The sequence below is a fragment of the Aulonocara stuartgranti genome (genome assembly GCF_965226115.1).
Source record: "Aulonocara stuartgranti genome assembly, chromosome: 14".
NCBI classification, from domain to species: Eukaryota; Metazoa; Chordata; class Actinopteri; order Cichliformes; family Cichlidae; genus Aulonocara; species Aulonocara stuartgranti.
Genome location: NC_138950.1, coordinates 20,039,851 through 20,067,843, shown reverse-complemented (window position 1 = coordinate 20,067,843; position 27,993 = coordinate 20,039,851). Strand labels below are relative to the sequence as shown.

At 44.0% G+C, this 27,993-nt stretch overlaps 1 protein-coding gene across 1 annotated transcript; it reads left to right on the top strand.

Moving 5' to 3' along the window:
* Positions 1-12: 12 nt before the first annotated feature.
* mettl16 (methyltransferase 16, N6-methyladenosine) lies at positions 13-26,123 on the top strand. Its single transcript, XM_082502203.1, has 10 exons — positions 13-146; positions 365-501; positions 11,105-11,292; positions 12,283-12,423; positions 13,592-13,707; positions 13,908-14,050; positions 17,627-17,696; positions 19,171-19,260; positions 24,690-24,863; positions 24,958-26,123. Exons 2-10 carry the CDS (start codon positions 374-376, stop codon positions 25,576-25,578), a joined length of 1,671 nt encoding a protein of 556 aa, XP_082358329.1. The 5' UTR covers positions 13-146; positions 365-373; the 3' UTR covers positions 25,579-26,123.
* Positions 26,124-27,993: the final 1,870 nt, after the last annotated feature.

Here is a 27,993-nt window from a genome sequence, read left to right as displayed (position 1 = left end):
TGGATATGTGACGTGTGCGTACAGGAAGTGAGCTGCAGAAAGTGGGAAAACGTTTGTGCAACGTGATCTGTGTAGTGTTTTTCTCCGCTTTAAAAAGTAAGCGAAGGTCAGGAAATATTAGCAGCTACAGGCTGAGCTCTGTGACGGTAAGCAGGGGCAGCTCCGCTAACCCCGTCTGTCTGTGCTCCTTTAAAAATGTCAGACATTTGTTTTTCTGTCTAACATCAACTTTTACTGCTGTGAGTCCGTGTCCGTGTCTGTGTGTGCGCTCGTGCAGCCTTAGTGTTGCTGTTTACACTGCCGATGTCAGTGATCCAAAAGTGAAAGTTCAGCACTGTTGATGTCACCTCATGTCCACCATCAGGGCTCAATAATGGCTCTGAATAAGTCCATGCATCCTCGGAACCGTTACAAGGACAAACCACCTGACTTCGCTTATCTGGCATCCAAATATCCAGACTTCCAGCAGCACGTGCACACAAGCCTCACGGGAAAACCTATGTAAGTACCTGAGACTGTCCTCCGCTCTGTGTGTGTGTGTGTGTGTGTGTGTGTGTGTGTGTGTGTGTGTGTGTGAGAGAGAGAGAGAGATCCGTGGCACTAATAATCTCCACTCTAGTTTCTTTCATAATTGCACACATTTACATGCAGTACTTCCAGATTGTGCACCTCACTGGAAAATGAAAACAAACAGTGTGATGCATCTTTGCATCTTGAGGCTGATCTCTGAAGAGTGAGTTGTCTCCTTGCTGCCTTCCTTTCTCCTTTTCTTTCTCCTTTCCTCCCCTCCCAGCGTACCCAGACATCCTCTGGGTCTGTGGCCCGAGATTTCTCCTCTCCTTGCATTTTTCCTCCTTATTTCAGAGATTTCCTGATTTACAACAAGCCAACTGGTCCGAGTGCAGTTAACACCTTACAAAACAAGATTGTTGGCTGCTTTGTTAACAACAACAAAAAAAGATTTCATGTTGAGTAAATTAAACCCCACATAGGGCTATAAATATTTCTGGTCCTGGTGATTTTCGCTTAAGCTGGCACCGAAGATTTTTATATGGGCTGGTACTTATATACTGCCAAGTGTCATTCACCCAGTCTCACACACACATTCATGCACCAGTTTTATCTGTGCTCAGGTGCTTTATCTAATATTCACTCTGATGGATGCATCTTGCTGAACCAGAGGAGCTGGGAATCGATCCCTCTGACAGACAAACTGCTGCTGCTGTACCCGTATGCAGGAAAACCCCGAGTTTTATAACAGTGACTTCTGTATTCTACCAAATATATTATTTAATAAGAATTATATTTTTTTAAAAAACAACCTGGGAATGTCTCTTGGAGGCATTTCTAAACAACTGCGAGATCATCAGTTCGAACAGGAACAACCCAGGAACCATTAAGGCTCAAACTGCAATAAACTGGAAAATGCAGGAACATCAGCATCGCTGTCCACAGTCAGAGGGTGCTGACCAAGAAAGAAGTCTCCGCTCGAAATTGACATCTTCAAGCTTGAATGAAATTTACAGCCTTGCACACGGACAAGCCAAAAGTTTTATGGTCTTTAAACGAGACAAAGATTGAGCTGTTTGCAACATGTTTGCTGTTTGTCTTTCCCCTCTCTGTTTCCTGTCCCTCTTCACTGCTCCACTAGCCAATTAAAAAAGGAAAAAATGTGAATAAAAAAAAAAAAAAAAGAAGTAAATCAGAGAACCCTGTATGCACTGTGAAGCACGGTGATGGTAGCATCATGCTCCCGGGCTGATTTGCTGGTGGTGGTGCTGATATAGTAAACAAAGTGGAATAATGAAGGAGGAGGAAAACCTCAAGTCTCCTTAACTTGGACACAGCTCAGTGATCCAACAGGACAATGATCCCAAACTGATTTTGGGATGGATAAAGCAGGCTAACATTAAGCTTCTTTAATGGCCTTCCCAACGTCCCGACATCAACCCTTTTGAACATTTGTGGATTACTCTTAAAAATCGGGAAACCAGCATATTTTAAATGAACTTCTTTTACCAAGAAGCGTGGTCAAATATCCAGCCAGAATTACGCCAACAGCTTGTTGATGGCTACCAAAAGGGTCTGGCTAAGGTGCAACTTGGTCAGGGACATTAAACTAAATATTAACAGGAATGTATGAATATATTTGAGCCTGTATGAATCCTTTCAACCCTGCATGGATTAGACAAAATCAAATAAATCCAAACTTGTACACCAAACTCTTGTTTTGTAAAATCTTTAAAGACACGTGCTTCAATTCAAAGAAATCATTGAAACCCCCAAGTTACCACGGCATTCAAGCTGATGAGTGAATGTGAACCTCTGACCACAGCTGTACGGTACCTACCTAGTTTGCACTAATTGAAGCCCTGAGGAACACATTCAGCTCCTCTCATGACCCAGCTGACTCGCTCTGCTGGTTAACGCTCTTTCAGCTTCTGGCAGCAGCAGGAGGAAACCTGGACGAATTAATGGGCCCAACGTCAAAAATTTTCTTCCTCTTCACTCTGTCCTCTGTGCATGTACGAGTGGTTTCAACCAGACCCACAATTTAACTCGAAATAGGTTAGTGTGCCAATCAAAGAAGGCCGGCAAGCTTCCTGTGTTTTCCTCCAACTGGGCACAGATTTTGTGTGTGTGTGTGTGTGTGTGTGTGTGTGTGTTGCTCAGTGAGATCGAGCTGCTGAGAAATTTAGAAAAAGTGCAGGCTGGAGAACAAAGGAAGGGTACGTCTGGTGGGATTGGTGGTGTTGACGTCAAACAGTATGAGCTCATGATTGCAGCTCTCCCTCTCTGATTTTCCTGTCTCGTTTCTGCTGTGCGCGCGCTTCGTTCTGTGGTTTCCATCCAGCGTTTGCCCTTCAGTGCTCGCTGTGATGCACTCAATTCCAGCGAATTGCTACCTTTGATATTTAATAAATATGAATGCAAAACAGATCAAGGTAAATGTCTGGGCTTCTGCTTTTATTTTTAATTATGAGAGCACGTGTGGAGTGAAAATGTAGACTTGTGGGAAATGTTATTAGATTTTTGGGTTGATAAGTTGGAGGGGATTTTATTTGTGTGCCACCGTTTTAACACCAACTGTCACATTGTTTCACTACAACGAGCACGGCTGTTAACTAAAACTGATAACTCTTGCACATTATCAATCTTCTGAATGCAGCGATATAGGATTTTCACATTGAAACCATAGGTGTGTCTGCTTGACAGGATTTTTACAAAGCCTTGCGGCCTGTTTCTCCACTAATTGGAAGAATTTCATTTTGAGAAGAGTGAATTTACTCCCCCTTTTAAGAGGCTGATTACTAAACTTTAGAGCAGATAATTATGTTACCATAGGTTTTGTTTTTTTAGTTGAGATATCAAATAAAACACGACTAACGTTTGAGTGACGGCGAGTGTAAGAGCTGCCAGTCATTGTTGGACTTCTCCTTTGTTTACATTAAACAGGTAGCACAGATGAATGCGGACGCAGTGTCACTGCAGTGAGTCCGAACATCTGTCTGTGGCTGCGAACATGTTGGCGTGGGCCGTCTGTAGCGGACCGAGTGTGCGTGGGCACACTGTAAAACCCGACTCGATGTCCGCGTGTGACAGGTGTTAATTATCAGTCTGCGGTTCCCTGACAGACGGACAGATGACAAACAATGAGGCGGCGGTGTTCGAGCTTGACGCTCGGCATGAAAATCATATCTGGACAATCAGGGGATGCGACAGCTTCTCCTGCTTACGTGTGAGATTTTTGTGACAAGACCCGATGTGAGCGGACACACACACACACGAAGAACTGGTCGCTTGAATTTAAAAAACAGGCGGCCCTCCGCTCGCCTTTGAAAAAGAGGGCTCATCTCAAGCACCACCATCCTGAGATAATATGAGGAGAGAAAACTTGCATTAAATCGTCTCAACTGACACTAAACACACTTGGCTTGATAAAATAAGATGCCACTTAATCACCGCAAACTAGTGGCTTAATCATACAAGTCGGTCTATAAAAAAAATCAGTGGCTACTTGGTGATTGTGTTTAGTGTCGTAATATTCTTGAATCAACGGATCCTACCTCAGTTTTCTTCTCCAGTCAACATCAATATGCTTGGATACGTCACTCATTGAACAGCCAGCCTTCTCAGTGATGACCTGCTGTGGTTCACCCGTCTCGTGGAGGGTGTCGATAATCGTTAAGTCAGCAGTCTTACTCGTGATTGCAGTTGTGCGCACAGAGCTAGAAGATCTGTTTAAACTGTGTTATATAATAATTTTTTTTATCAAAGTCTAAATTAATGATCTAATTGTTTGCAGTGCTGGATTTCTGATTTTTATGAGCTGTAAGCAGTAACCATCTTGATGAAAACAAGGAAAGGCTTGAAGTTTTTCACTTCAGGTGTCATGAATATCAGATATTAATATAGAATATGTGAAAGTCACACTGTTTAACTGATTAAGAACAGTTGCCTCAAGGTGCTTTGTGTTATAGGGTAAAGATTAGCACGAAAACCCTCCAATAGTTCATGAACGGACGAGTGAGCTGTTGGTGACAGTGGCACAGAAAAAACTCCCTTTTAACAGGAAGAAACCTCCAACAGAACCTTAATCAGGGATGGGCTGGAAGGAGAGAGCCATCTAATTATTCATAATTAGATACAGTAGTTGGGTATAAACACAAGCAGACTGAAAGGAAGGTCTAAATTTGACGAGATGTGCTATTAAACAGCGAATGGAGTGTGTCGAAATGATGCGTCGTGTGGACACGCATCATTAGATTAGCATGTTGGCGTGTGCCATTGGTTAATTTGGACTGAAGAGAGTATTTGGTCATGAAACTGACGAGCTGCAATGAGGGGGCGTCTGTGGCACACTGATGTTCATGAGGCATTGCAGTTAATGGGATATAAGCAGAAGAATTATGGAGTTATAACTAGGCCTGCAGGATTATGGCTAAAATAATATTTTCCACAAGTTTCATACAGAAGTAAATGTTTAACTTCAAGGGCGTTTGCACTGCTGGCTGGACAGAGCCCGTTGGAGGTGAACCGAGCCTTTGGTTAAAGCCGAGCAGATGCGTGAGACCTTGGTGGTTTCACGTGCCCCACTGTCGGGTGAGTCCTTGCAGTGGATGGGAGACGGCTGAAGATGGGGTTTCTTTGTGAACAGATGCGCGTGAACAGTGTCTTAGTCATTTAGGCTTACCTCATGGCCATGTTGTTGAGGCTTAAGGATGTCCTGTGATGTATTTATTTATTTATTTATTTATTTTTAATGAAATAAAAATCTGATATTTTGTTTCTTTTCTGCCCGACACCTAAAATTTCTGTAGGAGTCACTGACAAGTTTTTAAGGCAGCTTGAAACATGTGACGACTGGAGAGATTCTGGATTTCTGGTTAGCCGTCTGCAGGAATTTGGTTCTTCCTCCCCGTCAGCCTGTCGCTCCATCAGCGGAGGGATTAGTGCGGTTTTGTACTTTTCAATGAATTCATCTTCTGGGTTTTTAAGTATTTAAGCACCGAGTTGGGGGATGAGAGTAATCTTGGGGAGACACTCACTCAATCCTCCGGGGAGATATGCCTCCCCTCATTAAGGGATCGTCAGTGGAGCGGACTGATAGCAGCGGGCAGAGAAGAGAGCTCAGACCAGAGGCAGCACGAATTTGGTGGAATTGACTGGAAGTGAAGCGAGGAGAAGATAAACCCCAAAATATTTTAAATGTTTCGGGCCTTTTTCCAGATTTTGATAGGAGAAGGGGGGGCTCTGATCAGGCAGATAGAAGGGTGGGATTAGGAGGCATGAATGGTTATTAAAAATTCAGCAGCTCGGGTGAGATTTCATTTAAAAAATGTTCAATTTTCACACCAGTTTTGTTCAAAGATGTATTATTTAACAGATTCCTGAAATGGGGGTTGGAAATGAACCAATAATTAACAGCTCTGATCACTGCAAATTGATAAATGTAACCTTACATGGATCTTGCACCTGTACCGCTCATTTTAGTGTCTGATCAGGGAAACGAACCACTTTTCGGTAAGAAATGATCGATTTATTAGGGAGCACATCAACATTTCATCCTCAAAGACGATGTTAGAAGTAGGAAAAATGGACAAGCGTAAAGATTTGAGCATGTTTGACAAGAGCCAAATTGTGGCTTGGGGACATGTCAGAGCCCAAGCTGCAGCTGTTGTCGAGTATTCCCGGTCTGCAGTACCTATTTAAAAAGTGGCTCAAGGAAGGAACAATGGTGAACCAGTGATAGTGCCATGAGTGGCCAAGGCTCAGCGATGCAAATGGGGAGCAAAGTCCGATCCAACAGACGAGCTGCTGTAGCTCAAATTGCCAAAAAAGTTGATGCTTGTCCTGATAGAAAGGTGTCAGAACACAGAGACTCACAGTTCGTTGCATATGGGGCTGCATGGCTGCAGAGAACACCTAGTATCAGGATGCACTATGGAAAGCAGGCGAGCCGGCAGAGGCAGGGTGATCATTTGGGCAATGCTCTGCTGGGAAACATTTGGTCCTGCCATCCATGTGGATGTTATGTTGACATGCACCACCTATCTAAGCATTATTGCAGACCATGTACACCTTTTCATGGAAACGGTACTCTCTGATAGCTGTGGCCTCTTTCAACAGGCTAATGCATTCTGCCACTAAAACAAAAAGGGGAGGTGTTTACTTGGCCTCCAAATTCCAGATCCAGTTAAGCATCTGTAGGATGCGCTGGACTAGCAAATATGATCCATGGAAGCCCCACCGTGGAACTTAGAGAACTTAAAGGATCTGTTGCTGACATCTTGGTGCTGGATACCACAGCACATCTTCAGGGGTCAGGTTATAACGACACCAAAGCACAGCACGGCGTTTTTTTTTTTTTTTTCCGTTAGGAAACGGCGAGCATGATGGCCATGTTAGCGCTTCACTCTGTCGTCCAAATGTGGTCACTTCATGCTCCAGCCTAAGTGCTGAACTTGAGTCCTCAAACCAGTGGTTGGGGGCTTATGGAGTACATCCATCTTTCATATACAGTCTCTACAGAACTGTATATAACTCTAACAATGGCGTGTTAGGCTTCCTTCCCTCCTTCCTTCCACTCACCTTTCCCTAGATGTTCTCTGCTAAACATAAGTGTTACATGCATTGTTTCATATCAGACTATCTGCAGAATTGCAAAATGAAACAAAACGCGCTCAGAGAAATTCATAAGCAGGTTATCTTTAAATTCACGGTGAGCTTCTTGTGACTCTTTTATTGCTGCTCTTGTGAGGACTCAAAAAACCCCCCTAAAACTCATGACGTGAGAGAAGTTGCTGCAATTCAGCACAAAATATGTCCCAGTGCACTCAGATTGAAGCACCGTGAAGGTCGTGTGTGTGTCTGTGTGTGTGTGTTTGTGTGTGTGTGTGTGCTTTATTGCTGATCATGGAGCTTGCTGTCTGTCTCAGCACTAAACGCCTTCTCACCTCCACATTTTGACCTGAGCCAAGAACTTTACTGCCCTTCAGCACTTAAATTGTCTTTCTTTCTCCACCTCCTCTCCGCCTCGGTTAAGTCAAATGCAACCAAAACACGACTAGACTCCTCATCGGTCCTCCCGGTGCTGTTTTTATATGTCGTCTACTCTTCTCGTCACAACTTCTAAGCTCAGATTTGTCCCACGTCGCATCCCGTCGACCACGTTAACGGCGTAGGCACGCAACGGTGAACCTGTAAATCGCGGGCACGCTCACGCTGCTTCTGGCATCAGCCATTGCTCCAGCGTGGCCGGATTTGCGTGCTCTCCTCATCTGTTCAGTAGGTGGGGTTGCCATGGAGATGTGGCATTTGCAGTGCTGCTGATGGGAGTGATCGGTCTGCATTGCACACACACATATAAAGAGCTAAAAATAGAGGGCTGGCTCCCTCTCTGAATATTGATCCTTATCTAATGATGCCTCAGAGGAGAAATGAACAGGGGGCAGAATCTCTGTGCGCTGGACAGATGAGAGAAGCCGGCTTTCATTTTGGGAACGTGCGAGCGTTATGCTGATTTATCACTTCACCCTCATTAGCCGGGGCTGTTTTTAAAGTGCAGAGTTCTTCACTGGTTGGTCATCTGCAGTTGTGTTGCAGCTCAGAAGAAGCAGGTGTTGGCTTTCTGTGAGAGGTCAACAGCTGTTCACAACTGGACCATTAACCTTGTGTGTTCATTAGGTGTAGAGACACTGACTAAGATTGATGTGGGGCCGTGTGGGTGCGTTGCGCCTCATCAGGGGTCTTTTGTCTTTGCTGCCACCTGAATGAAGATGCAGAGTTCTGTGAGAAGTGAAATAAGATGCATTTAGAAATAATTTAGTGGCATTTTCTGTTTTTATTAGACCCCTGACAGCAAAGAAACGACAGGAAACGAGGAGGAAAAGAAGCACCTAAAGGAAGCTGATTTTAGTAGAGCAGTGTGATGTTCATAGTTCAGCTGTGGGTTAACAAGTTGTTAGTGAAAATTAAAAACCATGAAATGATAAATGCATCTTCACCTCTTTGATAGTTTTGTGTGTTCTCTGCTAATGGAGCTAATAAAGGATGAACTGAAGGACTTTTCCTTAGTGTTTAGCCCCCGTGAAGAGCTTTTTATTAAGGCTCTTATAGTTCGGTCACTTCCCTCAGTTAGGAGCCTTCCTGAGTAAAATTAACCTATTTGACCGCACTCCTGGAGAACTGCACATCGAATAAAGGCCTGTCCAAGGTTCGCTCTTTTTTTGACTTGTCACGTTCCTATTTTGCCACATTTGATGGTGTCGAGTCAAAGGTTCTATAAATGACCACAGTTGACCAAAGTGCTGTACAAGTTGTACAATAATATACACTGTGTATAACAGTCACTAAACCAGCAGTAAATATACGATAAAGTTCAAAAGTTGGGACTCTTGCCTTATTGGCTCTTGCTCTCCTGTTGCTTCTTTTCCACTGGTACCCACACCACTCAGCTTGATTCTGTCTTTGAAGTTGAGCCGAGATGGTAGTAGTGGAAAAGAGGCATAAGTCCAGTTAATACTACCTACTGGAAAACAGAACTCTTCTTCACTTCCTGCCATTTTCAAAGGAGATTATGTAGCCAGTGACAGAAATGTGAAGTGAAGGTTCACAGTGAACATAGATGGTGTTATTATTTTGTCATCCACACACAGTGGAGTCAAAAAGACTTCCATACTGCCACATTATGTTGCTCTCATCTCTGTTGGTCAGTTCAGTTAGTTGGAATAAAAGAGTTGCACACAGCCAGAGCATGTAGTTTTGTCGTGGTGCACTTCAGTGTTGGAGCTACTGGACCTCCCACACTTGGTCCAAGTCAGAGTCGCAGAACCTATTTTTATGCATACATCCCGACTTGGTCCAGGTCTGCTGTGTACCTCTTTCTGAAGATGATGGTTTGTCAAATCTGTCATACTCCTGGTATTTTAAGTCTAAAATGAATCCTTTAGTGATGACTAAACGGTGCACATTCGGAGAACTCGCAGGACCTTGCAGGATTTTCACCCACACTTAAACGCGGAGGTTTTCTGGTCATCCCCCTGACCTCTGACCTCTGAAAAGCCCAGGCTGGGATGGACTCTTTATTTAATGTGAGGACGTCAAAACTGAAATGCAAAACATTTCAGCCGTTTATGTGTAATTGAATCCTGAAAACGGCGACAATGAAAACACAATCAGCGGCTGCCTGCTTTTGAAGCCGCAGAGCCGTTTCCACCATCACTCGGCGCGTTTCTTCTGCTGGAATATGCTCACACCGACACTGCGAGGTGCCAGACGCTTGCATCGCGAGGATGCGTCTAATTGCATCTGCCGAGGTGCGAAAGAACTCTGCAAAGCTTTAATTACACCTATCTCGCCCACTCGTTTTGTCTGCCTGCTTGTGTGACAGCTGAAATCATTAAACACGGCGAGAAGGAGAAGACGGGCGAGCCGAACGACTGGGACCGAGAACTGGGAATAAAAAGTGGGAGGTCTGAGTTGTGTTGAAAATGTGAAACTCATTGTCATCAGCAGGGGATTGTGAGTTGATGGGCTGCTTATCTCCCTTTTGTTTCTCGTGCGCGAGCGTGTGTATAACGTGAAGTAATGCGGTTCAGTGCAGGGAGCTGCAGGAGGCCGGAGCAGCTGAAGGTTAATGAAGTGCTGTATTAAGAGCAGTTTGGTAAATTGCTGTCAGATGGGCCACGCGGTGAAATGAGAGGATCAGCAAGAAGCTAAATTGAAATTATCCTTAAAGGAAAATTGTAGTTTCTTTCAAGCTTGGCTTTATTTTCGGTCACCATTCCCACTGGTACTCACTGGAAGTGCTGTACTCACCAAATGCTGAGGAGAGGGCGGTGAGGAGCAGTTAACCACTTTTATTCAGGATTAAATGAAGGTGAAGAGCAGAAAGGTGGACCTGTTAAGCTAATTTCCACCAGCCATGCATGATTCACAGTTTAGAATAATCTTTCATCTGATACGGAGCATCAGTACGGCTCTTCTCATTCCCTCTCTGATTGAAACAAGTCATTTTGGCTTTTTTCTAGTTGGGTACTTCTAGCAAACAGAAGGTGAATAGAAACAGCTTTTGCAGATAGGATGTAACGTTAGGACGAAAACCATTCATCAAATAACTCAACTATAAAAGGAAAAAAATCCTCAATGCAAATGTTTTACTTTGATGTTTTCTTTAATCCACGACTCTGTAAACCGTGAGCTCAGGTGGAGAGAAAGAAGAGTTTTTTTCAGCGCCTGCTACTGTAGAAAGAAGCCTTTAAACCTTACTACGATATATCCCTCAGACCTAGTTGGAACTTTTTAAAATTTTTGTTGAAATAAGGAGTTTTCTGATGAACTGCACACCCGCGTTCAAAGCCACACTTCCACGCATCAGACTTCACCCTCACTGTGATCAGCAGGACTCGCAGTTATTCACACTCATGACTTAACTGGTGTCTAAAACGTCTGTCTCTTGCTCGTTTTGTGAGTTCTCGATGTAGAGGGATGCATATTTCACCACCTAGCAACAGATGACGTATGTCAGATAAAGTCCGATTCCCACAGCTGCTCTGAGTTTGAAACGTTTTACTCATTTAGTCGCATTTCTGATTTTCTTCAGAGTGAATTTCAAAGAGCCGGAGGCGGTGCGAGCGCTGACCTGCACCCTGTTAAAGGAGGACTTTGGTTTGGCCATCGAGATCCCTCTGGAGCGACTCATACCCACCGTCCCCCTGCGCCTCAACTACATCCACTGGGTGGAGGACCTCATTGACGGCCAGAAGCAGCCGCGCAGGGGCATTGACATCGGTACGGCCACCAGTTTCAGTCACCTTCAGCGCACGTGTGATGTGATAGTCTAGTTAAGCTGCTTTGATTGGTTTATAAGACGAGAAATCAGGCTTACTTAGTCACTTACTTAACTTAGTTCAAACATGGTCATTTGCACTTCCATCACTCACTGTCAGACTCAAAATATAAGGTCATCTGCACTGACCCAGTGTGTCAGACTTCACTCTAATGCATATGTGTTTCAGTTCTCACCAGTACCTGTACATCTGTGTAAAATGAACGTGCTTCTCCTTTAAATGCTGCAGCAAACCCCAGCAGCACATCTTTAAACATTAATAACCACAGACGGGGGGGATTTAAATGTTAATGCCGCTGCTCTGATTTTTTTTCTTGATGTGGCTCGCCGCTCGGCACAGCACCTGAAATGTCAGTTGGCACTTCCAGCAAATGAGCCCAGTCATTCCCAGTTTTCCCAGCACTCGCCAGCCTGATCCCCAGTCACACGTCATTACTTGTTTTTCATTCTGTCGCTCAGAGAAAACAAGGTCTGACTTTAAATGTGTTTTCCTGCAGGTGTGCTTCTCCTCTGTAGTTCCTCAGGTCACTGATTGGTGACCCCGAACCTTTATGTGAGCCCACTGAAGCTGTCTGCTGCTGATGGATCACCACTGGGTGTTTCCTTTTCTAACCGAGGCCATCTCAACTGAATTATGTGGCTTTGGTTCTTGTTAGATGGGAATAATTTAATAATAGCTGCTGGATTTGACATTTATTGACCATTATGTCCACCAAGTCTAAGATAATTCTTTAGAAACGCATCATGTCACACTTTGGGACCTCCTTCCTTCAAGACAACAAAAACACTGCGGCACATTTTCATATTGTTCAGTGACAGCTATGATCAGTCATCATTGTGAACACATACATCACTGTCAGGCTGCCAGTAACGTGTGTGTGTGTGTGTGTGTGTGTGTGTGTGTGTGTGTGTGTGTGTGTGTTTTTCATCAGGCACTGGGGCGTCCTGTATCTACCCCTTACTGGGAGCCACAATGAACGGCTGGTACTTCCTCGCCACAGAGGTGGACGACATCTGCTTTGACTATGCTACCAAAAACGTGGAGCAGAACAACCTGTCCGACCTGGTCAAAGGTGCGTTTGATCTACTCAATGTGAAGGTGACTTCATCTTTAGATATTATACTACTACGCTGGAACTCTCATACACTGTCTCAGAGATGATGTTTTATGTGTGAGCTGCAGCACTGAGGATGAATTCCAGGATACTGTGATTACTAAGAAGTGGATTAATATGACAGCAGGAAGAAGTCAGCTACCATTAGCCACCACAAGCTACTGGTCACGTCAGGTCAGCGTGACTTTGGAAATAAAAACAAAACCATTTTGCACAAATGTTCAGTTGGATGAAGGTTGATCCCACTTTTCTGGTCATAATTCATGTGATAGTGATGAAAAGGTTTAAACATCAGATATCATCAAAGGTCCAGTCTGACTTGAATGATGTGTAATTCGGAACATCTTGGATTTCACCTTCTACCTGTGGGTCTGATACAGCCTGGAGACAGATTGGTTTGTTAGATGATGAGGTTTGCAGGGCCAGTGGGTAGTTTTTCGGGGGCTTCCTGTGCGTCTAGTGGTCATTGTTTATGATTGTAGATGATGCCGCTATAGCGGCTCTGACCAGCCAAAAATTAAGAAGCTGTAGGTTGCATGGTGCAGGCTTGTTCTGGCAGATCCCACAGATGTTCCACCGGGTCCTCTGGAGTTTGGAGAGCAGGTTTGTTGTATTGCTTGTGCTGTTCCTGAGCAATTTTTGCAGTGTGCTGATGTCCTGCTCGGAGAGGCCACTGCCATGAAAGGTATACGTGGTTTGCAGCAATGTTTAGGTTGCAGACCGTGCACCCCAAAGTGTTCCAGCAGGAAACAGATATTTTCACCAGTCCTATTTTTAATGCTGTGGCTGCTTTGTGCAATTTGATCACTGATTGTTGCTGTAAATATTTCAGCAAGTCCTGCCAAAATCTCGATATCCTGCCTCGAAAATGCTTTGTTTCCTGTTGTAGTAAATAGGATGTCTTTTTGTGACACTTAGCCGGACAAAACAGGGACGTCTCGCTGGAAGAGTGTCGTATTTAGCCTGAGCTGAGACTAAACTTGTCTCTGCTCAGCAAATCTGTGGCTGACAGGAGTGCAGCACACAGTGACTCGGGTCCCATTTTGTATTGACAGTCATACATTTTATTCAGCTTTTACACACTTGTCTCACATTAGTGTTTATTTATTTATTTTACCTTCCTCAGTCGTCAAAGTTCCTCAGAAGACTTTACTGATGGATGCCTTGAAAGAAGAGACAGAAATGGTGTACGACTTCTGCATGTGCAACCCTCCATTTTTCGCCAACCAGCTGGAAGCAAAGGTAAACGTTCACGTTTAAAAGTAGTTTAAATTCTGGAGCGTTGTCTGCTTTGACCTTGAAGTTTCTGACTCATTGACAGTAAATGCACTCGTATACTGACCGGAGAGGCTCCAGCACCAAACACAGTGTGTTTACGTTTTAGTAACAGGGCTCTAATAGGATTTTATTGTAATCTCTGTCTGTCTTGCTGCCCTCTCCAGGGGGTAAACTCCAGAAACTCACGCCGACCTCCTCCCAGTTCAGTGAACACGGGCGGGGTGACGGAGATCATGGCAGAGGGCGGAGAACTGGAGTTTGTCAAGAGGATCATTCATGACAGCCTGCAGCTCAAGAAGCGCCTTAGGTGAGGAAAGAGGACTGTTTTCTTCTTTTCTTTTCTTTTTAAAGGTTGCACACGTATTTGTGTGTGTAAAAACACAAACGTCATTACAACACAGCCACATATTTAAATTGGCGGGTGGATGTAGATGAGTGCTGCACTTGTAGTTGCTCTGGAGAGGCTTGGAGAGCTTTAAATGGCTGCAGTGAAGGGGAGACTCGGAGAGGTGAAATGGGCAGATGGGCTGCTGCACATTGATGGAGCTGTCACCCACAGTTGCTTTAATGATTTTGGCACACGTTGACTCTGTGCTGTATCCGGGAGCCCACAGGGAACAGCTGTGTTTGGGAGGGTGAGGGTGGAGGGGTCGGATAGATGGGTGGGGGTGTCTCAGGCGGCCCTCGCTTTACCCTCCCTCGTTACGGGGCTGTCACCGAGGCAGCCGAGCGAGACCCGGGCAGAGGGAGCTGCAGAGTGGTGCTATTAAAACTGATTAGACGTGTCACACCTGCTACACGGAGCACTGTGTGTGTGTGTGTTTGCAGAGTGGAAAGATGAGCACTCTTGAGTGGGACTGAAGTTAACACCTAGTTGCTCTTGTGTGGCAGTGTTACACTAAAAGTCAGAGCGAGCCGGGTTTCATTTCGCAGGTTTGAGGCTCCGGCCAAACCAACCGGAGCCGACTGTCACTCCCAAAACCACGCTGGGACACGAGAGCCTCCAGGTGTCCATGGAAACACTGCCAGCCTTTTCCGATTGGTCCTTCGAGACGCCCCCATTGCCCCGCTCTGCTCCTCTTTCCTTTCTTTTCACCAGAGGGTAATTACTGTCAGATAAGGCGAGTTTAACTTTCAGCCAAATATCCAAAAGTGCGGTTAGATTTGAGGTAATGCTCCTAATTCATCACGCCATTGATATGAAAATTACCGTCTCTGGTAATAAGACTGTAATCACGTGCGAGTGCTTCAGAAGAGAAAAGACTGAAAGTGGAGGCTGATGCAGCTGCGCTCTTCTCGAAGAGGCTGCTGGTGGTGCATTCGGGGATCTCTCCTGGGCGTTGCTCCCCACTGTGCTCAAAATTGGCGAACATCTGTGAATATTAGAGCTGTTAAATATTTCATCGTGTCACCTGAGGCTGACGGGCTGCTCCTCAATACCCCTTCAGCCCTGGCTGTCCTCATGCCTCTTTAACATGATTACATGTCAGTGTCCTTACTGATTGTCAGTCACAAGTTAAATAATGTGTCAGATTAAATTTTATTTGGGTGTTACAGGAGCTTTTTAGCCAACTACAGTCAGGAGGCAGGTTTGACACAGTTGAAGTCAGAGCTTTAGGAAACTGCATCTATGTACATGTCTATTAAAAGCTTTCTATATTATAATGAAATAATAATTATTATAATAATAAGGAAAGTAAGACTAAAAGATGTTGAGATGGTTGAATGGTTCACAAATTGCTAGTATCTCACTATAATGATCATAGAGTATTTATGTATGTCTGTATGAACTCCTCCTTAATGGGGGAGCCAGTCACAAAACCTACGTACGCAACTTAACGGTGTCCAGAATTTCTATTTTTTTGTGTGTGACTACCACATTACGCTATTCCAAGTAAATGTCAAACCCAAGGTTCGCAGTTTTAGGATTTGCTTTCAAATTGAACAGGTTTCTCAAATAAGATGAATGCATGTAATAAATACAGGAGGGAAACAAAATAGCACCACAGGCATGGCAAAAAACGCTTGTAGGGAGGGTTTGTCCTAGTGTTTGTAATGTAGATAGGAGCCATGTAAGGCTGTAAAAGTCATTAATAAAACTTTCAAATGAATTGAATGTTACATCTGACAGGTAGCCAGTGTACTGGCCTTTTTATTCAAATCCTGGGACTTTTTTTTAATGAGCTGGCTTTTTTTTAAGGAGATGGACTTTTGGCTGGGACCCAAGCAGTAGGGCTGCACGATTAATCGTTAGAAAATCGCGATCTCGATTCATACTCATGTGCGATTTCATTTCCAAATGACAACGATTTAAAAAAAAAAAAGAAAAAAAAAAGACGACGATTGTACCGCATTTTGATCCGGGACATACTCTGCATGAAAACAAGCGCTCACTCTTCCTGCTCAACAAATGACAAGGGCGGAGCCTTATACCACGTGATACAGAAGCTGTGCCGTGTGATGCTAAAATTAGCAGGGAAAAAACAGCGGAGAGCACGTCAGGGATGACAAGAAAGTGACAGGAGAAAATCCGTCCCGGGTCAACCACCCAAACATCAATAACGGGAACCTTATACAGTGCTTCCCTATACCCGTCGAACTCCCGCAGGCACAAAGAAATTACGGAGGCTATCACTTATCACCTGACAAAGATATGGCTCCCATCAACACTGTGCAAAACGAGGGATTTAGGAAAATGATCAACACCCTAGACAAACGCTACACAGTGCCGTCCCGCAACTATTTTTCTATTGTTGCACTACCTGCTCTATACACGCAGCGTCGAGCAACGGTGGAGACGGAATTTCAAGCAGTACAACATTTTGCGGCAACAACAAAACGTGAGACATTTGTTGTTTTTATGTTTATTTATTGTTTTTATGTTCAGTCTCAACTGTTACGAAGTTGATGTGCAGTTAATAAGTGCAATAAATATTTATACTGGAAAAGAAAATCGTGAGAGAATCGTGATCTCAATTCTAAGCCAAAAAAAATCGTGATTCTCATTTTATGCAAAATCGTGCAGCCCTACCAAGCAGTGAACATTGCAGCAGTCCATGAAGGAGTGGGTGAATTTTTCGAGCTCTGTTACAGATAGAAAATGATTGACTTCTCCAACATTTCTTATGTCTGATTTATACAAATCTGTAGAGCCCACGATTTAGCCTACGTAACTGGGTGACAGCATTGCCAGTAATAAAACCTGTATGGGTTGCGTCGATTACTACGTCAAGTTGAATTTCTAGTGAGGTGTGCATCAGGTTGAAATGTAGGAAGTTTTTACAGTCCTGTGAATAACTTGGCACCTCCTTACTGCTTCCATAGGAATTAAGAGGTTAAGTAGCAGCCAGGTACAGATTATCAACTGCAGTTGGTAAAGTAATCATCCACAAATCTGAGCGCCTCTATAAAAGCTGAAGTTTTGGCAGTTTGCTGGTTTGGAACAATAGTCTGCTCCAGTTTTTAAGAGCTGAGGCGATAAAATGAAACCCTGATGATGACCCTAACCCTAATAAAAACATCACACACACATGTTTTGACTACCTCTGTCAAATTGACCAGCCGTCCTTCCAGGCTGACTCCCCGATGTGTTTCTTTCCTCCGCCTGCCCCAGCTGGATGTTGCTGCTCATTGATCAAGTCCAACCTCACGTCTTTATCACACAGCAGTGATTATTGATCAGGCGTCCACCACGGGATGACTTCAAAGCAGTTTTTCCTCTGCTGCAGGATGTTTTTCTGCCTCTCGTATTTTACTTTGTGTCGCTCCCCTGAGCACTCCCCCTCTCCTCATTTGATCTGTGCTCGAGGGTTCACGCCCGGCTGTTGGCCACTAACACCTCCAACAGACACAGTTTGGTTAATATGGATTCTCCTTTCTGCAGGTGGTACAGCTGCATGTTGGGAAAGAAGTGCAGCCTGGCACCTTTGAAAGAGGAGCTGAGGAAGCAAGGGGTGAGTAGCCAGCGAGACCCAGAACAAAGAGAAATTTACGAATACATGCGCAAACACGGTAATCAGTGAGAGTTACAAAGCAGGCACAGCTTTGATCTCAGTTTGTTCATGCAGAGACACGATGCTTCTTGCAGGGCTTGTTAAAACAATCTTTGCCACACCCCCGTCGCCCAAGCTACCTTTCTCCTATGTATTGATGTTTAAAGGAGGCAATCACCAGCACCAGCTGAGCACGCTCACAAACGAGCCATGAATGAGCTGATTTCTGTTTGCTGTGCATGACTGAATCACACGCCTCTCAGTAGCTAACATGCATTAGCGTCATTAGCCTGACTAATAGCCCAGCACATGACTCCTGACTGCTGCGGGCCTGCAGTACCGCGCCAATCTCACAGACCGCCCGGCCCCCGCCCCGCACCTGCCACCCCTCAACCCTCCTCCAGGGTGTCGCTGCTCATCAGAGTGAGTGCAGCGTTGGCTAACATCCAGGAAGAAGGCTTCATTCTGAAGCGTGTGTAAAAAGAAACCTGCGCTTGTTAATATGCTAATGCTTTCATCACCAATTACTTGAGTCATTCTCCAGCGTGTCCTCAGTTTTCGTTGTGTTTTTAATTTAGCAAATGTGACTCATAAAAACTCATCTCACCCTCAGAGCTGTCTGACCTCTGACATATAAGATAAGTGACTTCCTCTTATTTTCTGAGAAAACCCCGACAGCAACACAGTGGATTCCCACATCCTCCTTATGTTCTCACATACTGTCAGAGACGTGAAGCCAAAGGTCACACTGGCAAAACATCACACTGTCAGATTCAGTCACTGCTTTCTAGAAAGACTAAATTCCTAAATTGTTAGTTTTGATCGCAGATACCGCACACACCAATCAGTCACAGCTGCCAATCAGCACAGAAACTCCAAATGTTTTTATAATGATGGGTTTTGTTTTAAACAAAATATTGAATCGGTGCTTTGGGAAGGATTTTATTTGGATAAAATAACTGAATACTGATAGTGAGACGGATACGTGTAGATATAAAATGACAAGCCTCTGTTGCAGGAAAATATTTGGATTTTTCTGTATTTAGCCATAAATGATCATCAGATTTTCACCTAAGAGTGTTTTCACACCTGCACTCTTTATTCCATTTAAAATCATTTTACTCCTCCCTGCGATTCAGTGTAATTCAGCGATGGTACACAAACATTTTTATTTTAAAATGTTTCTTTTTTCACATCTAGTTTCAATTTTTAGTTTAAATTAACTATCATAAATTTTGTTTGTAGAGATGTATTTTGCGTGACTTGGACTTTTTCTCTTTCCAACAAATATTTTACATGTGATCAGTTTCTGTGGTGTATTTTCTTTATGAATTTATCGTTTTGATGATCTCAGGTACAGCCTGGTCGCCAGAGTACTGCAGTGTTTTCATGCTGTGCACTTGTTAACTCCAGACTCCTCTCTGTTTTTGCTCAGGTGCCTAAAGTGACCCACACTGAGTTTTGCCAGGGGCGGACCATGCGGTGGGCACTGGCTTGGAGTTTCTATGACGACGTGGTTGTTCCGGTGAGTTTGTACAGATTTATTGTTGTTGTTGTTGTTAAATGTCAGTAACAGAGGATTACCAGGATCAGGATTACATATAAAAGCAGGTTACCTGCTCAGCTCTGAGGAGCACATTTTGCTCTGCTGCTGGATGTTTCCAAACCCTCTCCTCAATAATGCACCACCTCTGTCCCTCTCCAGACTGGATCCTCTTTCCCTGCAGCCTCGTTCCATTATGTGCACTTACTCCGTCCTCTGGGGAGATGTTTATGTGATTTCTAACATGCTGTAGCCAGGCAACAGTCGCCAGGGCAGAATTGTGCGCGCACACTGTACCGCAGGCGTGTCTGGATTAGAGGGTGAGATTTGGAGTTAAACAGACATGAAAGCATTGCAGAGAGAGATCTGGAAATGATGCTGCAGTGCTGATGAAGTCAATCAAACACATAAATGCAGGTGAAGCAGAGGGCTGTTTGGTGGACTGTTTCTGTTTTTCAGCAAAAAAGCAGTTGAGCAGAATGATTGGCCTAATTTTTCTCCAGATACCATCCTCCACGTTCACACTGCTCCAAATCATCAACAGGCAGAGCCCCTCGAGCACATGTGGGGTTACGTAGCAGAAGTTCACGGTCAAACGCCCAATTCTGCCTGCATGAACCTTTCTATGGTCATCTGGTTTATGTATATAAGCATGGGAGAGCGCATTAATGTTAAATGTAGACTAAAACATATGTGACATATATGATCTGTGACCTACTTAACCTCATTATTACCCGTGGTGACTTAATTCATGTCTGGTGTAACCAGAAATGTTTGCAGTACAGTTATTGAAGTAGTGGAAACCTCAGGATTCCTAAGGATTCTAATCCAGGAAGAAATAGATTTTTGGTCAATTTTATTTATTTGTTGTTTTTGCATGTCATTTTCATTTGGTTCCCTCATTTGGAAATAGCTTCAGTCTAAAAAACAAGATAGGAGACGTGTTTATGTTTTTTAAACACTTGGATCTGTATGATGTCAGTGAGAGCTTCTTCCTCTTCTGCACTGTGATCATCTTCCATCTCACCCTCTGTCTAACATCCTCCTGTCACACCAACCCTGTGCATGTCCTTAATCCCGACATCCATGAATCTTCTCTGAGGTCTTCGTCTTTACCTCCTCCATTTTCATCATCCTTTGTCCAGTATATCCACTATTCCTCCTCTGCACATCTCCGAACCCTCTCAACCATGCTTGTCTAACTTTGTCTCCACACTGCTCCACCTAAGCTGTCCCTCTGATGTATTCATTACTATTCCTGTCCATTCTGGTCAGTCTTCAGCTCAGCCTCCTGTCTTTTTGTGCACACATCTCAGCAGGTCTCACTGCCATCCTGTAACCCTTCCCTTTTACTCCTGTCACAAATTACCTCCGACACTTGTCTCCACCCTCCCCACTCTTCTTCACCTCTGTTGCTCTGAATAGTTGATCCCAGGTATTCAAACTCATCTACTTTTACTATCTCTACTCCTTGCAGCTTCATGGCTACACCCGTCTCCCCCACCATCAGTGACACTCTCTCTGTGTGATGCCACTGACTGCAGATATCATTAATATGGTCAACTCAGAAACATAGCACTGACTTTTTAGCAAAGCAGCTCCACTTCCCTTTTCAGACCTACTATTTGTGAGGTTCAGCCAGTCAGGAGAAAACTAGAAACAGACCAAGGATGGAACTGAAAGGCTGAACCGAGGCTCAGTATAAAGGATTATTTTCATCTGTGAATAATGCAAAGCTACTCTACTAGATTAGAGTACTATGGAGTTGGAATCAAGTGTAATGAGTCCCCTTTAAACAGTTTAGTTATTTTCTAATTTATCCTTTTGACTCTGGAAACTAGCCGTGGCTGTTTGATTGGAGCGTCAGCTTGATCCCAGTCTTTTTAGCTTTTCACTGAGTTTTGTCTTCCTCCTGTAGTCCGATACAACCAAAGACCGCATAGACAACCCTTCCCTCGTTTGTTTTTTCCAACCAGTACACACAAATCCACACCGTTTTCAACATATGAAATAATACGAGCTGTTGTTATTTTTAGATTCAATCTTATTACAGAGAGAGGACAAAATGCAGGGGTTGTAGTGAATTGAAAGGAAACTACATTAGATAGAAAGACCTTTTGAATGCAGACAAAAGAGGAGGAAGCACATCCAGCACAGGCCGACAGAATAAAAGGACCTGTAGACAGAGACGACTGCCAGGCTTTATCTAAGCCCTGAGGCCCACTGTTGCTCATACAAGCCTGTAGCAGCAGGAGGAGGAGGGATCAGGAAAGTCCAGAATCCAAGCTGGGGTTTGGGGACCTGACGGAAATCGGGGGGTTGGGAGGAGGGGGGGGGGGGGGGGGGTGATCAGAGTATGATTTACAGTTTGCCTGCAGGTGAGACTGGCAGCAGTTTGTTTCTCTATGGTGTGTGTGTGTGTGTGTGTGTGTGTGTGTGTTCATGGACTCAGGAGGTGAAGATTGATGATTGAACATCATTATATGTGGAGAGAACAGCTCTTGTTGGTTTTAACTCTAATTTTAAAAATCGTGTGTGTGTGTGAGAGAGAGAGAGAGGGCATGCAGTGAGGTTGTAGTGGGTAAGTGGGATTAATAATGGAGTGAAAGAGCAGAGGAGTCAGAGGAGGATGGGATTCAGTTGAGAGGCGTGTATGTAAACTCTAAATGTGGGTTTTGTGTTCTTTCATTTGTAAGTCTGTTTGTGTGTGCGCGTGTGTGTGCGAGATTCTGGGTCAAGGATGCTCGGTTATGAACAGACAGGTTTGGCTTGATGGATTTTATTGATTTCCTTGCACAATGAGCTGCAGAGCGTGCAGAAAAGAGGGAGAGACGTCTGAGGCAAACAATAAGAAATAAAAGCAGCAGCCAGACAAGGCAGCGCTCATTGTCAACCCATTAATTACACGTGTCCATCTCCTCTAAATATGCATCTAAAAGCACCGTCATTTTAACTAAAAATCAATAGATGATTGAGACAGGGAGTGAGCACCAACTCTGCTCTTCTTCTTGAATGTGCAGCAAATTCGGCGATTATCACTGAGGAACTGTAAATGATGAAACATCACTCACAGGCAACAATAAAAATCTTCAGTGACTCTGAGAGTAACTGAAACTTGACAGCAGGCGAGTGCAGCAGAGTGAAGGTCACCCTCTGCTCCTTCCCTCAGCTGTTTGTAGGTCAGTCGGCCATGCTGTCTGCTGCCTCACTACTGCCGCAGACCCCCGCTGTCTCCCCGCTTTAAGCCAGCCTGCAGTGAGTGTAGCGATCACAGGTCGGCTGCAGTATGACTGCTGCAGAGCCTCAGTACTCCGACACAGTTGGGTGATGATCTACATCGCCATTATAGCCTGACATTAAAGGGAATTAAAAATTTCCGTTTGATTTATTGCAGGCTCAGGTGCAGCTTGCATGATTTGAGCGCCCTCTTGTGGCACTCTGCATTTATTTTTTTTCTCTTCAGATTTGTTTTTGATGCAGAGATATAACTGCATCATTTTACTCATGCCATTCATTTTATGTAGTATTTTTAATGGGCGACTGCTGGGGAATGCTCCAACCCTCTCCGCGAGATCATTTTAGGCCTAAAATGAGCAAAAACTGTATCTGAGAGGTTAAAGAGTAAGGACGAGAGAGTACAAAATGTGAGGAAGTGTTCAGCAGATTTTAGTGTTGGTAGCAGGACAGTGCAGCTACTCTGAAGGCCAAAGGAAAAAGACTCAATCCAGTAAAATGTCAGTTTTCCTCCTCCTTAAAGGTCAACTGTCTGAATGCAGCACAGATGTTGATCCTTTTAAAATTTAATGCCGACTACAAGTCGCACTGTGATACGGAGCTACTTAACTTTGACATCCAGTTTGGTCTACAATATGCAGACCAGGGGTGGGTGACTCCAGACCTCAAGGGCCGGTGTCCTGCAGGTTTCAGATATCACCCTGGGTCAACACCCTGAATCAAATGTTTAGTTCATTACCAGGCCTCTGGAGAACTTCAAAACATGTTGAGGAAGTCATTTAGCCATTTAAATCAATTGTGTTGGATAAAGGACACATCTAAAACCTAGAGGACACTGGCCCTCGAGGCCTGGAGTTCCTCCACACCTGATGTAGACTGTTGCATGATATTTCCTTGCATGTCCCCCTCAGTGCTGTTATAACACAGTTATTGTCTGCATATTCATGAAATGACATTTTCCTGTAGTTGCAGAAAGAAGTGCGTTACTATTAGTGCGTTCTTGATTGAAGACTTTACAGATGTCTGAGTTTGCCAAAAGGATTTGAAACAGCTCACACTGTGTAAACACTGCCCCCTGCTGGCAGCTGTGCTCTGAACTCATACAGTTCATTGTCTCTTATTACTAGGGATGGGTATCGTTTAGGTTTCATCCGATACTTTTGAAACGGTGCCGGTGCTTAAAGAATGGAGAACACAAACTTTGTCCAAAAACCTCTTATGTTTTTATTTTTAGCAGTCTTTTTTTTTTATGGTGACTCCACCGTTGAAAATGGATGGAGATCTTTGACTATAAATTTTGTCACTTCCCTATGAATTTTGTCCACTTTTTCTTCGGTCGTTTTAGGCTTTCTGGCCAGGGTGAAGGGAGTATCTGCCATCAAACAAGAAGACAGCTGCATGTAACTACAACGGTGTTTGCTAGTTCACCTTACATGCATTAATGTAATAACGTGGTTAGCCTACTCAACGTAAATTACACACGAACAACATTAAGCTACTCACGCAGAGAAGAACGGCTGCTGCTGCATCATCATCCGTCATCATTTCTGCTACACTGGCAGGGCTAGGGGCCAGGACTCTACTCTTCGGGTTCTTGGGGGATGTTGCTAACTCCGCGTCCGATAACAGGCACCACACCCGCAGTAGATGTGCATGGTGTGAGGTCTCGCAGCAAGCTATCAAATACGGTGCATTTCTCGGCTTTTAAATAAAAAACGCTATGCATTGCCAGGCGTTTCATCAGATTCGAGGTGTTACCTCATTTGCACAGTATCAGCTTAAAGCACTTGTTGCAGGCTGCTGAGTTTGCATCTTTTGCTGTGAAGTACAGCCAGACTTTTGACCGCTTTGCCTTGGGCGTTTTTAATCTGTAGCTCTGCTCTAAAAGAACGTACGTAGTGGGCCCGCCTACTGTCCTTGGAAAGGTAAAATGATTGGCTAGAATCCAAAGTGTATGACATCTCAGGAAAAAAAAAGCACCGAAATGTGCGCTGCTTTTCGGTCTGGTTACTACCGTTTATGTCAGAACCGATGCCATAATGGCACCGGATACCGGTACCCATCCCTACTTATTACTGTGTGGATTTGAGTATCCTCAAATCTGGTTCCCCTGTCCTCAGTAATATCCAGTACAGCTTGCTGTCTAACGGTGTCTGACTGGCTTTGTATGATCTCAGTCCCCTCCCAGTAAGAAGTGTAAACTGGAGAAGGCCCGGAAGCCGCTGTCGTTCACAATGCCGGAGGCGGGACTGAAGGAGCTCCAAGCCAAGGCCTCGGCTTTAGGCTGCGCGTGCCGCAGCCCTGTGGACAGCCTCACCGTTCTGGTCGAGAAGACGCTCAGTGAGCTGCGGGTGAGCTTCACTACTGAACATTGTTTTATGTATAATAGATTTCACTGAAGTTTTGACTGCACTGGCCAACTGTCTCACGTGTGCGGCTCTGCAGGTGCTGCACAAACGTGTGCCTTGCAAAAAGGAGGAGCAGAGCCTCTTTCTGACAGCTGTGGAGAACACCTGGATCCACGGGCGTCAGAAGAGACGTGAACAGACACGTCAGCTGCGAGAGCTCCCCAGGGCGCCACACTGTGCCGGAACCACTTCACAAACCACCGTGACCGCAGGTGCTCCAGAAACATGCCTGACCTCCCAAAACCAACTGACCACCGCAGAAAACAGCAGCAGCCAGAACGAGAACGCTGAGAGCAAAAGCACGCCTGCAGACAAGCCGGGTAAAGAAGTCACAGAGAGCATGACTGGGGAACAAAAAGAGGCCCCAGAAAAAGTAACAGGCGAGGATGTGGACATGGAGTCCTCTACCTGCACAGGAACGGGGCAGGAAGCAGACCTGAAGGAAACACCTGCTGCAGCGAGTGAGCCGCCCTCGAAACAACCCGTGAGCCCCAGCACTGTCAAACACTTCTTGTTTAAGTGTCTGCTGAACGTGATCCAGGAGCAGAGTGACGTAGTGATCGAGATGCACTGGGTGGAGGGTCTGAACAGAGACCTGATGAACCAGCTGTGCACTTACCTGAAGAACACACTTTTAAAGACTGTCGCAAAGTCCTGATCAGCAAGTCGAGATCTTTTCTTCTCAAAAATTAAAAGCTTTATTTTTTAGACATGATTAATGTTAGGCTGTGTGTTGGGAAGTTTATTTTGTATAGCTTCTGAAAGGCAATTCTGTATTGGCTGTTTCTTTTAATTCACTTTTAAGATTTTGTATTCTAGAGGAAAAAGTCTCCTTTCCCCCCGCTGAAAAAACACAAGCTTGTAAAAAAAAAAAAAAAAAAAATCCAAATCACCTGTTTTAATTAAAATACTTATTAATATACTATACTTCATGTCAACCGTACAACAAACAAACCATCATACATAACAAGAATCTCTATCGCAACAAAAGTAAGGAGACACCACCTTGTAGCGCTAGTCACCAATTGAGCTTTACAAGTTAATTGTATTGAGCTGGAATCTTCAGGGAAATTACTCCGAACACTCCAACCAATGATTCATTTGGCCTTGCCAATAGCTGATATACTCATGGAATCACCCAACACTGCATATTGTGTGTTATAAATTGCAAAAATATTTGGAATAAATTTACATTTTTATACAGATTTCTTTCCCTTTCCCATTTTTACTGAATTGTCTTTAATTATGTAGTACCTGTAAATATCCACAAGAGGGCAGCGTCAGATTGTCCTGTGTGTTATGATCCGTTGTACTCGTTGATCTTTAATTGTTCCTTTGTTAGAGATTGTATTTTAGACTCACTGTCGCTCCAGTCTGGCACAACTGTTTTAAATAGACCCACAGACCGTGTAATTCAGGAAGTTCCTGGAGCCCCTCGGTCTTTCCTGGAGAGCCTTTGGTATTATTACTCTGCTGTACCCGGCTGACTTCCTCAACAGCATCGAGTGAATAACAGGAAAACATTCCCAAAATATGCAGGGCCACGTGTACGTATGTGCACATTTTCTGTTGTCATAAGCAGAAACGCGGTTCCTGCTCGTACGACGTGTCCTGCGGTCACGGCCGGACTTTTGACTCCGGCGACGCATGAGTCATGTGATATCTGCTGAATAAAGGGCAACAACATTAGAAGCTGGCATTTTTGTTCTTTTGTTTTTGGTCCGCTGATACAACATCTTTAAAGATTTTTAATATGCTTAAAAAACTTCCAGTAACTCTCTCACTGTTATTTATGTTGCTGTCATAAAGATGACGTTTCCTTTTTCTGCAAACCTTGAAGGCTTAGAAATCAGTCTGGATATTGGTGGTGTGACTGGAGTTATTACCCTAATAAATCAAAAAGACCTGAAGTGACTAGCTAATCATTTCGAAGTTATTTATAAGTCCAGCATTTAATTTGCTGCCTCCAGCCACTAAAATAGTTTAATTTATTGCTTTTTCTTTCCCTCTTTACTATAAAAAAGCACATTTGGGTGGACAAAATCACCATAGAGTTAGAGGGAAGTGTATTGTCATTAATCCTTATTCTGACATAATAGCAGTCAATGATGAAAGTGAAACTGAGCTGTGGCCTTACATTAAGCCAAAATGTGCTGCTTCGCTATGGTTTTATTGTTTAACAACTACAGATATGGCTTCAGTAATAACACTGATTAGTGCAGGGATGACAAGCTCTTTTTATAGCCATATCTTTAGTGGGACGGACCAGTGAAACTGCCCTTCAGTGTCAACTAGTTTAATCCTTGAGATATCCTAATTTAAAAAACCAAGTGAAGTTTCAACAGTATTTCTCAGTTTTTCCCGCATGATGAAGAAACCTTGCAACAAGAGTCTTTGGGCTTAAATTTTATGTGTAAACAAATGTGTAAAATTCTGGTAACATCACAAAAATGTCCAGTGAACCCACTATAAAAAACAACAAAACAACATATATTTCTATAGTGAAAAAAGCGGGAGGTTTTCTGCCACTTGATTATTTATCTACTACTTAATTATTTAAGTGTAGTATGAATCACCATGGGGAAGCTGTGAAACATGTAAATGCAGTAAAAAGTCCAAAATGTATGCCCTCCTTCATGACCAGTGGGCCAAACTTGAGTTGTTGGCAGTCTGATTGTGACCCCTGAGCCTCATGTTTCACAGGGGTTAAAGAGTGGAAGTAATCTTTAGATGTAGGAACCAATCATAGTATAGAAACATTTACACATGAACAGAAATGTAAAAGTAAAATGAAGACATTATACAGACAGACAGGATTATATTATTTATGTACACAGAGGTGTTATGATGCAACTGTTGGAACTAGCACTTGCAGTTATTAGATGCAGGGCTCAGTCTACCCCGTGACTGCTTGGTTTTTTGCTTGGTTTTTACTTTTAACGTGCCCGTACGCCTGATGCACGCTCGTAAACTCCCAGCATGTGACCCTGACGTGCCAAACAAAGCACGCCGACTGTTCTCCGCGCTGATTGGCTGGTGGACACAGCGCCAATAAGATGTAAATTTACCGCAG

Excerpts from the sequence above, each read along its gene's own strand:
- mettl16 (XM_082502203.1), top strand. The coding sequence starts at position 374 with ATGGCTCTGAATAAGTCCATGCATCCTCGGAACCGTTACAAGGACAAA. Across the intron at positions 502-11,104 it reads AGCCTCACGGGAAAACCTAT|AGTGAATTTCAAAGAGCCGG; the intron begins GTAAGTACCTGA and ends GATTTTCTTCAG. Across the intron at positions 13,708-13,907 it reads CCAACCAGCTGGAAGCAAAG|GGGGTAAACTCCAGAAACTC; the intron begins GTAAACGTTCAC and ends TGCCCTCTCCAG.